We start from the raw sequence: 11734 nt of genomic DNA on the forward strand, positions 1-11734 counted from the left end.
CCTGTGACTTCGGACATGTTACTTAACCTCTCTGAGCCTCAGTTTCCTCAACTGTCAAGTGGCGAACAACAGTAGTACCCACCTCACAGGGTTCTGTGACGGTTCTGATTGCAGTTAGTGTTTGTAAAGTGCAGCAACTGACCCTAAAGTGGGCTGGACCCATTTGCTAAATGCTGTCAGTGGCCCTTGGAATTAAACATCCTTAGGAAACCCTGGTGGTGTAGTGGTTAAGTCCTATGGCTGCTAACCAAAAGGTCGGCAGTTCGAATCCACCAGGCTCTCCTTGGGAACTCTACAGGACAGTTCTACTCTGTCCTATAAAATTTTTTTTTTTTTTTTTTTAGGGTGGCTATAATCGACTCAATGGCAGTGGGTTTGGGTTTTTATGGATAAAAGGCGCCCTGGTGGTGCAGTGCTTAAGCGCTCAGCTGCTAACTGAAAGGCTGGCAGTTCAAATCCACCAGCTGCTCTGAGGGAGAAAGGTGTGGCAATCTGCTTCTATAAAGATTTACAGCCTTGGAAATCCTTTGGAGCAGTTCTACTCTGTCCCATCGGGTTGCTATGAGCTGGAATCAACTTGATGGCAGTGGATTTAGTTGGGCTTTTGGTTTATGAATAAAAGGAACCCTCGTGGTGCAGTGGTTAAGTGCTCTGCTGCTAACCAAAAGGTCAAAGTCACCAGCTGTTCTGTGTTCTTCGAAAGACCTGACAATCTGCTTCCATTAAGATTACAGCCTTTGAAACCCCATGAGGCAGTTCTACTCTGTCCTGTAAGGTTGCTATGAATCAGAATCGACTCGAAGGCAATGAGTTCGGTTTTTGGCTTTATGGATAAGGAAACCAAGACTCAGAGAGGTGCCGTTCTCTGCCTGAGATCACACAGTAAGATCTGGCATTCAGGGCAAGCTGAGGCCTGAGACATCTTCCAGCCAGCAGGAGAGGGTCCAAAGTTACAACAGCACAGGCTTTGCCTGTGCTCAACCCTCAGCCCCACCTTAAGCAGCTTGCTGCACTTCTCTGAGACCCTGCTGCCTCATGGGAACAACAGCAGCTGTCACCAAGGGCTGCCATGTGGATGGATGAAATGAGAAGAAGGGCATCAGTCAGGAAAGCTGGGGTATGCTACAGTAACAGGGGACCCCAGTCTCCATGGTACCCAATAGCCAAGGTTTGCTTCTCACCCACACTGGTTGCCATGGTGAAGGGAAAATGTGGCGAATCATGCACGGGCTGTTAACACTTCTGCCTGGAAGTGACGCATCTGCCCACAACTGATTGGCCAAAGCAAGTCACACAGCTACCCCCAATGTCAATGTGGTGGGAAACATGACTGTCCCTAGGGTCAGACCAGCCATCAGAACAATGATAGACAGTGTGTGCAGTGCTTAGCGCCATGTCAGACACACAGCAGGTGGCCAGTCAATGGGCACCATTACAGGAGGGGCTTAGGGGCTGCAGTAGCTAAAACTCCATATCACTGTGCCATGCGAATGGTGACACTGAGGCTCGCAGCTCTACCCCAGTCCCCTTCTCTCCCTGTTTCGAAGGCCAAAGACAAGAGCAGCCATTTCCAAGAAAGCTTTTATTGATATGCAGGGCCCCAGGCCGGAAAGAGGAGGCAGCAGGGGCTAGAGGCGCCCGAGGTTCAGGGCAAGGCTGGCAAGGCAGAGCCCGTTGCTCAGGAGGCAGCCCAGATTGCAAATGGAGGAGAAGCCATGGTAGCGAAAGAAGACCTGGCGGAGGGCACTGTACTTGGGGTCCCGCCCCTGCAGCTGGCGGTAGGGATCAGGGCCCTGGCGGCTGCCCGGCACCTCCCCGCCCAGGCCCTGGTCCTTCTCCAGGGTGTGCAGGGCCCACATGGCAGCCGTGGTTCGTGGCCCAAGCCATCGGGCGTTGATGGCTGCCAGTGTGAGGCACAGGAGCAGCAGACAGAGCTGGGGGGGGGGAGAAAGGGAAACAAGGTGAGCCACCCCTGAGAGGCAGGAGGGGCCCCAATGAGGGCCCTTCTGCATTCTCATAGGCCAGAGGGGGATGGGGGCAGCATTATGTAAAAATCAGACCTTCCCTGACCCCAGACTGGGGGCCCCCAAGGCAGAGCTCCAGCGTTCATCCACTGACCTGGCAGCCCCTAAGGAAAGACTCCATTTCTGTCTCCTCTATTCCCTCAAAAACCTTCTGGGCCCCCTCTCCTCTGATCCCCAGACTGGAAGTCCCAGAGCAGGGCTTTGTCTCCTCTCCTCCTGTTCCCCAAAACTGAGGGCATTTAAGGGCAGAACTTCTCTCCCCAAAACTGGGCCAGAGCACCATGTAACTGTCCCCTCTGTTCTCCCAAAACAGGGAGCTTGAGACAGGGTCTGTCTCCTCTGTGGCCCCAGCCCAGAACCCAAAAGCTGACATTGGGCCCACAGAGAGTGAATAAAAAGTCTTTGAGGTTCCGATGACCCATAATCCTCTCCTGTTTCTGTGAGATTATTCTCGAAACACCTGTCAGGCCTCACCTGCCCACATCTGAGGAACATAATGGGGCAGGGGAAGCCAGGGTAGAGAAATACGAGATGCAGACATGGGTCCTTACCTGTGAGTGGGGAAATGTGTGAATAGGGGTGGGGGCCCACAAATTCCCAGTCAGGCTGGTGTTTAAACAATGAGCTGGGGTCAGTGCCCTTGCCCAGCTGAGTCACCGCAGCTTGGCAGGAGGCCCAGGGGAAGGAGAGGGAGCAAGAGACAATGAAGAGACAGTGGTGGAAAGACAGGGTCGCTGGGGCTGGCTGTACAGTCTGTGCACTGCTCAAAGGTGACCAGAGCCCAGCTTTGCATCCACCAGGTAGAAGGGGCAGTTTTTTTTTTTTTTTTAATTCATGCAAATGTGCAGTCAATAACGCTCACTGGGGTCCTGGGAATGAGTCTCCAGAGGGTAGTAGCCCCAGTCCACATACCTGGCTGGCCTCCCAGAATGTGAGCTGACCCCAGGCATGCTGTGTAGCCATGATGTAGAGGTTGATGAAGGCACAGCCCATGGTGATGTGAAAGTAGAAAGGGAAGAGTTTGCTCTGCACGAGGCCAAAGGTATGTCGAGGAAGGCCTCGGAAAAGCAGGAACCCTGTGGGTGCAGGGGGCCACACACCCGTTAGAATGCTCCCAGGTCCCCCTTCCACTCCTGTCCCCACCTGGGGTATCCACAACATTCAGGCTGAGTGAGAGTCCCTACCTGAGACGAAGGTCACCCACATCTGCATGCCCCAGGCCCCTGACAAGACCAGTAGATGGACCACCTTAGTCAGGCCTCCTGGGTCCCTGCCTTCCTCCATCTTGCGGCCTAGACAAGAGGCACAGGGTGGCTCAGAGCTTTACCTCCGCCCCGGGGCCTTCAGACTCTGTGAGCTTGCTCAGCACCAGGGTCATGGCCAATCCAGCAGAGATCCAGGTAAAGCTGCCCAGGAATGGGGGCTGGAAGTCTCTGAGGAGTCCTGCGACAACCCCCGACCACAAATCGCAGAGCTCAAGATCTCAGGCCCTCTGGAACCCAATATTAATGCCACTTCCAAGGCCCCAAAGTGCCGCCCCAGGGGCTCAAGCTAGCGGCCCAAGGTCTTCAGAGATTATCCTGGTGACCCCCCAAAATCGCAAGGACCCCAGTTCTAACACCAAAGACCCTGCTGTCATAAGAAGATCCCAGACAGGGATCATGGAATCCCCAAATCACCCCGGAGATCCCAACTAATCCAGGAAAACCCCAAATCTCATCCCGAAAACGCCGGCCCCACCGTTGGGAACCTCAACCCGCAGCACCAGTACTCTGAGGCCAGAGGCGCCGAGACCGGATCTCGGGGGGCAGCGGGCCGGACCTGGTACCGCACTCTCGCACTCTCTCCACCCCACTGGTCTGCTGAGCGCCTCCGCTACCTCCCTTCGTAGTTAGCCCCAACCAAGAACTCGTCCCGCCTCCTGGCTGAGCCCGAAGCCAATCGAATCGCAGATCTGCGGCCCCACCCCCTCCTTGTACCGCCCTCTTAGATATTGCCTAATCGGTTAGCAGAAATTAGCCTGGGATCCCGCCTCCTGATCGGGCTCTTATCCAATTACACCGCGACCCTTAAAAGCTGCGGAAGCGGGGTGGCATCAACGAGCGGGGGCGGAGCTAAAATGCCGGCCACACCCCTCTCTGTGACTCCAGCTTCAGCCTTGGCAAGTTTTAATGCGATGGTGTCCCTACAGGATCAAATTTCAGCGTCACAGCCAGGGACTGGTGTCGCGGTCCCTGATGGGAGAGCATGAACAGGTGGTATGTGGTAGGTGGGGGTGGAAGCAGGTCGGGAGCCCGAGGGCGCAGGATTCACGGCCGGGGGCGGGACCCAAGCTAGTGACCCCGCCCCCTCCCCAAAGGATTCTCCCGAGAGGAACTGCGGAAGAAACAGCTGGATGTGTAAGGGGGTTGACGGGGGAGGGGATCGCATGACTGGGACCTGCCTGCAGCTGGCGCTCAGAAATGCCCCTGCCCCCTTCTCCAAGCCTCCCAGGGCTCCCATGGCCTTCAGGTCCCAGGTTTTCAGGTGACATACAAACACTGAGCACCTACTGTATGCCAGGCACCGGCATGGATTAATTTACTTAATCACACCAACCCAGGAATGTGAATACTATAACATTATATTTTAATAGTTGGGGACACTGAGGCAAAGCTAGAATTTGAACCCAGACCATCTGGCTGGAGAGTCTCCTTGCTTAACCATTGTATTCTACTGCCTCCGGAAGTGAGGGCTTAACCTGAGTCAGTGACTCCTGACGGGTAGCCTAGAACATTTCAGGCATAAAAACAGCCCGTACATCATGGGGTAGGTGTGAAGACTCAGTGAGTGCTTAGGGTGGTCTCTAGCACTCCGTAGGTGCTCAGTAAATATGAGCTTAAAAAAGGATTAAAGAAGACTTTTCAGAGGAGATGCTGAGTGGGGCTTTGAAGGGTGTATAGAAGTCTTCCACAGCAGATTGGGCCAAGGAAAGGACACCAGGCAGAGGACCCAGCAAGAATGGCAGAAGATAAAGTTCTGGAGGGTTTGGTGAACTGGCTAAGCATGACCCAGGGCAAGGTACCCTTCACCTGGAAGCTTTTCCAGGCATAACTGCTCCAGGTTTCTCCATGTGTGCCAATCCTGACTAAACTGGAAGGGGAGAGGTGCAGATATGAAACTCAGAGCCGAGTTATTTTCTGTTCCCAGCCTTGTCTGGCACAGGCCTGGGCCCCCATTCAGCTAACGTTTATTGAATAGATATGTTCTGCCCCTATGGCTCGCACTCCATGGCTCTCATTTGCCTGAAAGGCCACGCCCAAACTCCCCAGCCTGGCCTTCAATGCCTTGCTCAAGCTGCCCTGTTAACCTACTGCTGTTTCCTCTTGACTGTCTCCAGCCATCTTGAATTTACCAGCATGACTCTCTAAGCCTTTGCATGTGCTGTTTCCTGCCAGGAAAGCCCTTCCTTTGAGGCCACATGTTAAGATATTTTTGAGGGGTCACTTCCTTCTTGGGATCTCTTGGGTCCTTCTCACTGACCCTAGCTGACCACTGTGTTTGGAATCATCTTTCCTCTAGCTTCTGTTCCTACAATGACTGAGAGGCCCTGTGTTCAGGGCTGAGACCTCCCTGGTGTGTCAGGGAGGGTCTGGGGATGCCGGTGCATGGGGGCTGGTCTCAGACGAGCCCCCTGCCCCCTTCTCCCAGTGACCCTCTCCTGGCTGGCCTACCCCGGGACTCTGACTACACTGTGACCTGCCACTGCTCATCATCCTTGCCCTCCACCGTGTGTTTGCCCACTGACAGGAAGTGTGACAAGTCCTGGGGTTCGTTGAGAGGCTCTCCTGAGGCTGGGAGGGGCTGAGGAGAATGTGAGGGGCATTTTGAGCTGGCTCTGAAGGAAGCCCCACCCCCAGGCTCTTCCTCAGACAAGACCTTGGACTGTACAACTCATTGGTCCAGGACCTCAGATTTGGAGACCTTGGGGCCAGCCGCATCTGAGAACACAGGGACGTGTGTAGACTGGAGGCCTGGGTGGGGCTCGGGGCTTCAGCCACATGGGGCTCCCTTCTTCCCCAACCCAGACCTGATGAAGGAGAGCTATAATGAACAGGACCTTCTGAAGAGGCACTACCACATCACAAAGGTCACCCCCACCCAGGGAACCCCTTCTTGCCCCACCACAATCTGCTGACATGGGTCTTAGGGAGGGGGGCTTACCAAGAACGCTCATATCTAGGTCCCCAGCACCTACAACAATGCCTGGCACTCAGCAGGTCCTCACTAAAAAGGCCCTACATGAACGGATGAAGGAATGAAGGGCAAGAATGCGTGACTGTATGTTTTTAATGGGGCTTTGTTCCGCTTGTCTCTGGGTACAGCTTTGCCTGGTGCCTGTGTGGTTGTGGTTGTATGTCTGAGATGTGTGCAAGTGGCTACTATGACTCCTGATGACTCGAGGCTGGAGTGTGTGGCTGCAGCTGAGCTTGTGTGGTTGTTTCCCTGTGTGTTTCGGTGACTGTGTGGTTGTATGTTGGGTGCCATTGGCTCCCACTGCAGATGATGCTGATGTTGTTGCCCTTAGGAAGGAGGGCCATTACCTCAGCCCAAGCCAGTGACAGGGCCAGCATTGGGCCAGAGTCTGAGCTCAAAGCCCACAGGCCCACGCACATCTGGGACAAGCCACACAGGTGCACTTTTGAGCGTGTGCAGGCCAGTAGAGGTGCACTCATGTGCCTGGAGGCAGCTTTGCCTGCACTTGTGGCCTGGAACACCCAGAGCCCAGCAGACCCAGCTTGTGTCCAACCATCCAGACGGGGTTGGGGTGAGCAGGGAGGCAGCTCAGGGATGAATCCCACTCCCCACTTGTCCCCCTCCCCTAGAAGTCCTTGGATACCAACAGTTTCAAGGTCAAAGGTAAGAACTTGCCCTCCTAACAGGGCTGTGGGAAAGACCTAGCCTCCTTCTACCCCCACCTTCTGCCCCAGTATCAACTGACCCCTGCCACTAACACTGAGGCCTACTGACCCCTGCCCCAGCCTCTGCTAACTCTTTTCCCTGACTTTGACCCTTACCTCCCTCCTCCATCTCAAGGGAACCCTGCCCCCTTACCTTGCCCCCTGCTGGTATCCTGAGCCTCAGTCGACCTCTTCTCTGACCTTGCCCTTGCCCCAACCCCTCCCAGCCTCAGCTGACTCTCACTTCTGCCCACAGCTAAGTCCACCACAATGATCCCCGACTCCCAGAAGCAATTGCGAGTTGAACTGGAGTCACTCAAGAGCCAGCTACAGGCCCAGACCAAGGTGAGCTGCCTTGACACAGCCCCCAGCAACCACTGCCCTACCGGTTCCCTCCCACCCCTGCACCTCCCCCCATCCCACTTCCAGCTTCCAGCCCCAGGCCTGGACTCTTCCCCCAGGCTTTTGAGTTCCTGAACCACTCAGTGACCCTGTTGGAGAAGGAGAGCTGCCTGCAGCAAATCAAGATCCAGCAGCTTGAAGGTAAGGACCAGCCAGCGGTCAAGGTCAGGCTGGAGGCCTGGTCCTATTGGAGTCAGCCAAGTCAGGCCAGGGTGAGAGAAGTTGAGGCAGTCTGAGTTCAGGGTCAGGGTCAGGGTCAGGCCAGGTTTAGGGCGAGCTAGGTTAAAAGCTAGGATCAGGCTGAGCACAGGTCCCCTGTGCCTGCAGAGGTGCTGAGCCCCACAGGCTGCGAGGTACAGAAGGAGCTGCACAAGTGGGGCCTGGAGCAGGGCCGGCAGGAGCTGTATGGGGCCCTGGCCAAAGGCCTGCAGGGACTGCAGAAGACCCTGCAGGACAATGAGGCCGTGCAGCAGGCCCGCATCACCCGCTGCCTGCAGCTGCTGGCCCAGGAGATCCAGGACAGGTGGGTGTGGGCAGGGGGGCAGCCTGGAGGTGGAGGGAGGAAAGGGAGGCCAGGGAGGAGGCACTGCAGATAGGGTGAGGAAATGGGAGGCCCGGGTAAAGGAGGGGAGACTGGGGGACAGTGGAAAGGATCAAGAGAAGGGAATGGGAGCTTGGGGGAGACAGGAGGCTAGGGTGGAGGGGAGACTGGGAGGCCCAAAGACAGGAGGCTGGGATATGGAAGGTCAGGTGACAGAAGTGGGAGGAAGGAGACCAGACAATGGGAGGCTGAGGGAGTGGGAGGGACTGAGGGAATGGGAGCCTGGAGGTCAGAAGGAGAGGATTGGGGGAGTAGTAGCCTGAGGGGAAGGGTGGGCAGGCAGTGGGGGAAAGGGACAAAGGCTGGGCAGGTGGTTGGTTGGACGTATGGGTGGCTAGGGCCTGGGAGGCTAGGGGCTGGGCAGGGAGTGCAGGTCTGGGCTGCCCTGTCCCCTCAGCAAGAAGTTCCTATGGGAGGAGCTGGAGCTGGTTCGAGAGGAGGTGACCTTCATCTACCAGAAGCTCCGTGAGTGCCTGGAGCCCCCAGGCAGGAGGGGAGTCCTTCTGTAGCCCCAGTCCTCCTGAGTCCCTTCCCCTCACAGAGGCTCAGGAGGAGGAGATCACAGAGAACCTGGTGAACATCCAGAAGATGCAGAAGACACAGGTGAAGTGCCGCAAGGTGAGAGGAGAGGCCAGGGACCCTGTGTGAGGTAGGGGCATGAGGGTCTCTGCTGGCCTCCACCATCAGACTAGAACCAGAAGGCCTGGGTTCAAATCCCAGTTCAGTAACTTACTGCTGCACAGCCTTAGGCAACTCATTTCTTCTCTCTGGGCCTCAGTTTCCTCATATGTATAATGAATGTAATAACAACACATCTCCACCGGATCACAAAGCACTCAGTTGTTGTTGTTAGGTGCCATCAAGCCAGTTCTGACTCATAGCAACCCTATGTACAACAGAACGAAACACTGGCCGGTCCTGCATCATCCTCGCAATCATTGCTATATTTTTAGCCCATTGTTGCATCCACTGTATCAGTCCATCTCATTGAGGGTCTTCCTCTTTTTCACTGTTGCAGTACTTTACCAAGCATGATGTCCTTCTCCGGGGACTGGTCCCTCCTGATAACGTGTGCAAATTACGTGAGAAGAAGTCTTGCCATCCTTGTTCTAAGGAGCATTCTGGCTGTACTTTTTCCCAGACAGATTTGTTCATTCTGGCAGTCCATGATATATTCAATATTCTTCAGCAGCACCATAATTCAAATGTATCAATTCTTCTTCGGTCTTCCTTATTCATTGCCTAGCTTATGCATTTCTCATGCGATTGAAAATACCATGGCTTGGGCCAGGCACACCTTAGTCCTCAAGGTGACATCTTTACTTTTTAACACTTTAATAGATTTTTTGCACCACATTTGCCCAACGCAATACGTTTGATTTCTTGACTGCTGCTTCCATGGGCGTTGACTGTGGATCCAAGTAAAATGAAATCGTTGACAACTTCAGCCTTTTCTCTTCTTATCATAATGTTGCTTATCATGATTTTTGTTTTCTTTATGTTGAGGTGTAATCCATACAGAAGGCTGTGGTCTTTGATCTTCATCAGTAAGTGCTTCAAGTCCTCTTCACTTTCAGCAAGCAAGGTTGTGTCATCTGCATATCGCAGGTTGTTAATGAGTCTTCCTCCAATCCTGACGACACATTCTTCTTCATATAGTCCAGTTTCTCAGCTTATTTGCTCAGCATACAGATTGAATAAGTATGGTGAAAAGAAACAACCCTGACACACACCTTTCCTGATTTTAAACCACCCAGTATTCCCTCGTTGTGTTCGAACGACTGCCTCTTGGTCTATGCACAGGTTCCTCATGAGCACATGAATTGAGTGTTCTGGAATTCCCATTCTTTGCAATATTATCCATGGTTTGTTATGATCCACACAGTGAAATACCCTTGCATAGTCAATAAAACACAGGTAAACATCTTTCTGGTATTTCTCTGCTGATACGCAACTCCGTGGCAACTAACAAGATCAACGACAAGCACTTTGAAGGGGTTCCTGGGTGGTGAAAACAGTTAATACACTCAGCTGCTAACCAAAAGGTTGGAGGTTCACGTCCACCCAAAGGCATTTCGGAAGAAAGGCCTGGTTCTCCTCTGGACTATACGGTCACTATGAGTTGGAATCAACTCGATGGCACAAGGTTAACCTTTCACATCACCGTTGTTGTTCTCTCATCCTCTGGCCCCAGGTCCTGACCAAGATGAAGCAACAGAGGTATGAGACATGGAGGGATACTGAGGAGACGCCAGGAGGCAGTGGCTCCTGGAAGGATGACCTCCAGAAGGAGCTGAGCGACATATGGTGATGCTCAGCCCCCAGCTCGACCTCTGCCCCTCATCTGACCCACCTTCCAATGAGATCATGCAGAAACCTCTAGAACCTGGAGCCCTGAGTCCAGATCTCCTTCTCCTCCCAGGACCTACTTTGGTCCTTGCCCCCACCATGGCCCTTCCAGCCCCAGCCTTGCTACTGTCCCCACCCTGAGCAGTGCAGAGTCCCCCAGGGCCACCAGCTCCTCTTCTCCCCACAGGTCTGCCGTGCACTTGCTGCAGAACTCCATTGACGGCCTCACCATGTCTTCAGGGGGCTGCCATAAGGCTTCAAGCCTCAGGGGTGAGGGGGCTTGCTTTCCAGCTTCACACATGGGGGGCATGTTCAGAGGTCATATTAGGGGATCATATTTGGAGGGTCTTATTCTGTGGTCCCATTAAGTAATGTTCTGGGGTCACATTAAGGGGTTACTGGGGATTTCCTTCAGGGGTCACATTCAGGGTCACTGGGGCCATTTTTAATGCTCACTGGGATAGAATTTAAGGGTCATTGAGGTCATAATTTGGTGTCATGTCGGGTCACATTCAAGGATTTCTAAGGTATAACATCAAAGGACACTGGGCTCGTTTTCAGAGGGTCCTTGAGGGTCACATTCAGGGTTTCTGGATGAGCGGCCAGAATCACACCTGTCCCTCTTGCAGGCCACACGGGGCACCGGTGCTTGAGCCCTCCACCCCACTCCTGGGACTCAGAATCCGACTCAGACCACAACCCTGCCCAGCCATCTTTGAGCAAGAAGAGCTGAACCTTCCCGACAGGTAAGGATTCTCCCTGGCCCCACCCCACCCATTCCCCTCCTGGCCTACTCTGGAATCCCACAAAATGGACCGCCCGGGACTGTCCCAGCTCCAGACCTAGGCATCTGGTTCCTGATGCCCAACCCTGGAATCTCCAGGGCAGGGGCAGGCCTGATCCACCTCCTTTCTCCACAGCCTGAGCAGCTGGGTCTGCTCCCTCAAAAGGTCCTTCCAGAGAGAAAATAAACTAGCTGAGACCCTCCTGTACTCCTGAACTGTTTCTCCTGCTGCTTCCTGTGCCTGGGACCCCCACCCCTCCATTTACTCCCCAGTGCTGGGGAGGGTGGAGAGGTCCCAAGATGTGTGGGTCTAGGGTCAGGGGAGAGCGTGAAGCCAAATTTAGTATATGATAAAGGCTAGGGGTCAGTTTGTCCAGATGTGAGTGGCCAGACAGCGACCGCCCCCCTTTCCACCCGTCAGGCTCTTCCACAATGGCACCTAAACTTCCTCTCTGGTGACCCTGGTAAATCTGGACTGCTGCCCCCATTGCCCATGTGGGAAAACAGGCTCAGAGAGGCTGGGGCACAGCCCAGGGTCACGCTCTGAAACTCTGCTCCCCTTCCCGTTAGGCCTTGCCCTGCCCGGCGTCATTCTTTATCGTTCTTGCAACTCTATTCTAATGTGACCCTTTCC

General features: G+C 54.3%; 2 protein-coding genes across 13 annotated transcripts; one reads left to right on the top strand and one right to left on the bottom strand.

Annotated features, from left to right (window-relative positions):
* Nucleotides 1-320: 320 nt before the first annotated feature.
* TMEM205 (transmembrane protein 205) lies at nucleotides 321-3904 on the bottom strand. Of its 5 annotated transcripts, none has more exons than XM_023552406.2 (4): nucleotides 3846-3904; nucleotides 3209-3316; nucleotides 2937-3100; nucleotides 321-1934 (listed from the first exon to the last, which is right to left on the bottom strand). In XM_023552406.2, the coding sequence occupies exons 2-4, from the start codon at nucleotides 3306-3308 to the stop codon at nucleotides 1629-1631; spliced, it is 570 nt and encodes a 189-aa protein (XP_023408174.1). In that variant the 5' UTR covers nucleotides 3309-3316; nucleotides 3846-3904; the 3' UTR covers nucleotides 321-1628. The 5 variants fall into 5 exon arrangements, with proteins under 5 accessions (XP_023408174.1, XP_003413409.1, XP_064136760.1 ...); XM_003413361.4 differs by having other exon boundaries at nucleotides 3765-3901; XM_064280690.1 differs by having other exon boundaries at nucleotides 3796-3899.
* A 72-nt stretch (nucleotides 3905-3976) lies between these two features.
* On the top strand, nucleotides 3977-11733 carry CCDC159 (coiled-coil domain containing 159). 8 transcript variants are annotated; one of them, XM_023552400.2, is made up of 13 exons: nucleotides 3977-4289; nucleotides 5715-5833; nucleotides 5924-6153; nucleotides 6890-6923; nucleotides 7221-7309; nucleotides 7426-7507; nucleotides 7694-7889; nucleotides 8365-8432; nucleotides 8509-8585; nucleotides 10162-10274; nucleotides 10504-10586; nucleotides 10946-11062; nucleotides 11237-11733. In XM_023552400.2, exons 1-12 carry the CDS (start codon nucleotides 4285-4287, stop codon nucleotides 11047-11049), a joined length of 1200 nt encoding a protein of 399 aa, XP_023408168.1. In that variant the 5' UTR covers nucleotides 3977-4284; the 3' UTR covers nucleotides 11050-11062; nucleotides 11237-11733. The 8 variants fall into 8 exon arrangements, 7 of the variants coding, with proteins under 7 accessions (XP_023408168.1, XP_023408167.1, XP_010591633.2 ...); XM_023552399.2 differs by having other exon boundaries at nucleotides 3977-4282; XM_023552398.2 differs by lacking the exon at nucleotides 3977-4289 and having other exon boundaries at nucleotides 4298-5833.
* The last annotated feature ends 1 nt before the right edge of the window (nucleotide 11734 follows it).

The sequence above is a fragment of the Loxodonta africana genome, chromosome 3 (assembly GCF_030014295.1).
Source record: "Loxodonta africana isolate mLoxAfr1 chromosome 3, mLoxAfr1.hap2, whole genome shotgun sequence".
In the NCBI taxonomy this organism is placed as follows: Eukaryota; Metazoa; Chordata; class Mammalia; order Proboscidea; family Elephantidae; genus Loxodonta; species Loxodonta africana.

What these genes read in the sequence shown, in the direction of transcription:
- TMEM205 (XM_023552406.2), bottom strand. Translation starts at nt 3,308, where the DNA reads ATGGAGGAAGGCAGGGACCCAGGAGGCCTGACTAAGGTGGTCCATCTA. An exon ending in GTGGGTGACCTTCGTCTCAG is followed by an intron (nt 3,101 to 3,208) that starts GTAGGGACTCTC and finishes CTGCACCCACAG; the next exon opens with GGTTCCTGCTTTTCCGAGGC. An exon ending in CATTCTGGGAGGCCAGCCAG is followed by an intron (nt 1,935 to 2,936) that starts GTATGTGGACTG and finishes CCCCCCCCCCAG; the next exon opens with CTCTGTCTGCTGCTCCTGTG.
- CCDC159 (XM_023552398.2), top strand. Translation starts at nt 5,662, where the DNA reads ATGCCGGTGCATGGGGGCTGGTCTCAGACGAGCCCCCTGCCCCCTTCT. An exon ending in AGCTACAGGCCCAGACCAAG is followed by an intron (nt 7,310 to 7,425) that starts GTGAGCTGCCTT and finishes CTCTTCCCCCAG; the next exon opens with GCTTTTGAGTTCCTGAACCA. An exon ending in CTTCATCTACCAGAAGCTCC is followed by an intron (nt 8,433 to 8,508) that starts GTGAGTGCCTGG and finishes TTCCCCTCACAG; the next exon opens with AGGCTCAGGAGGAGGAGATC.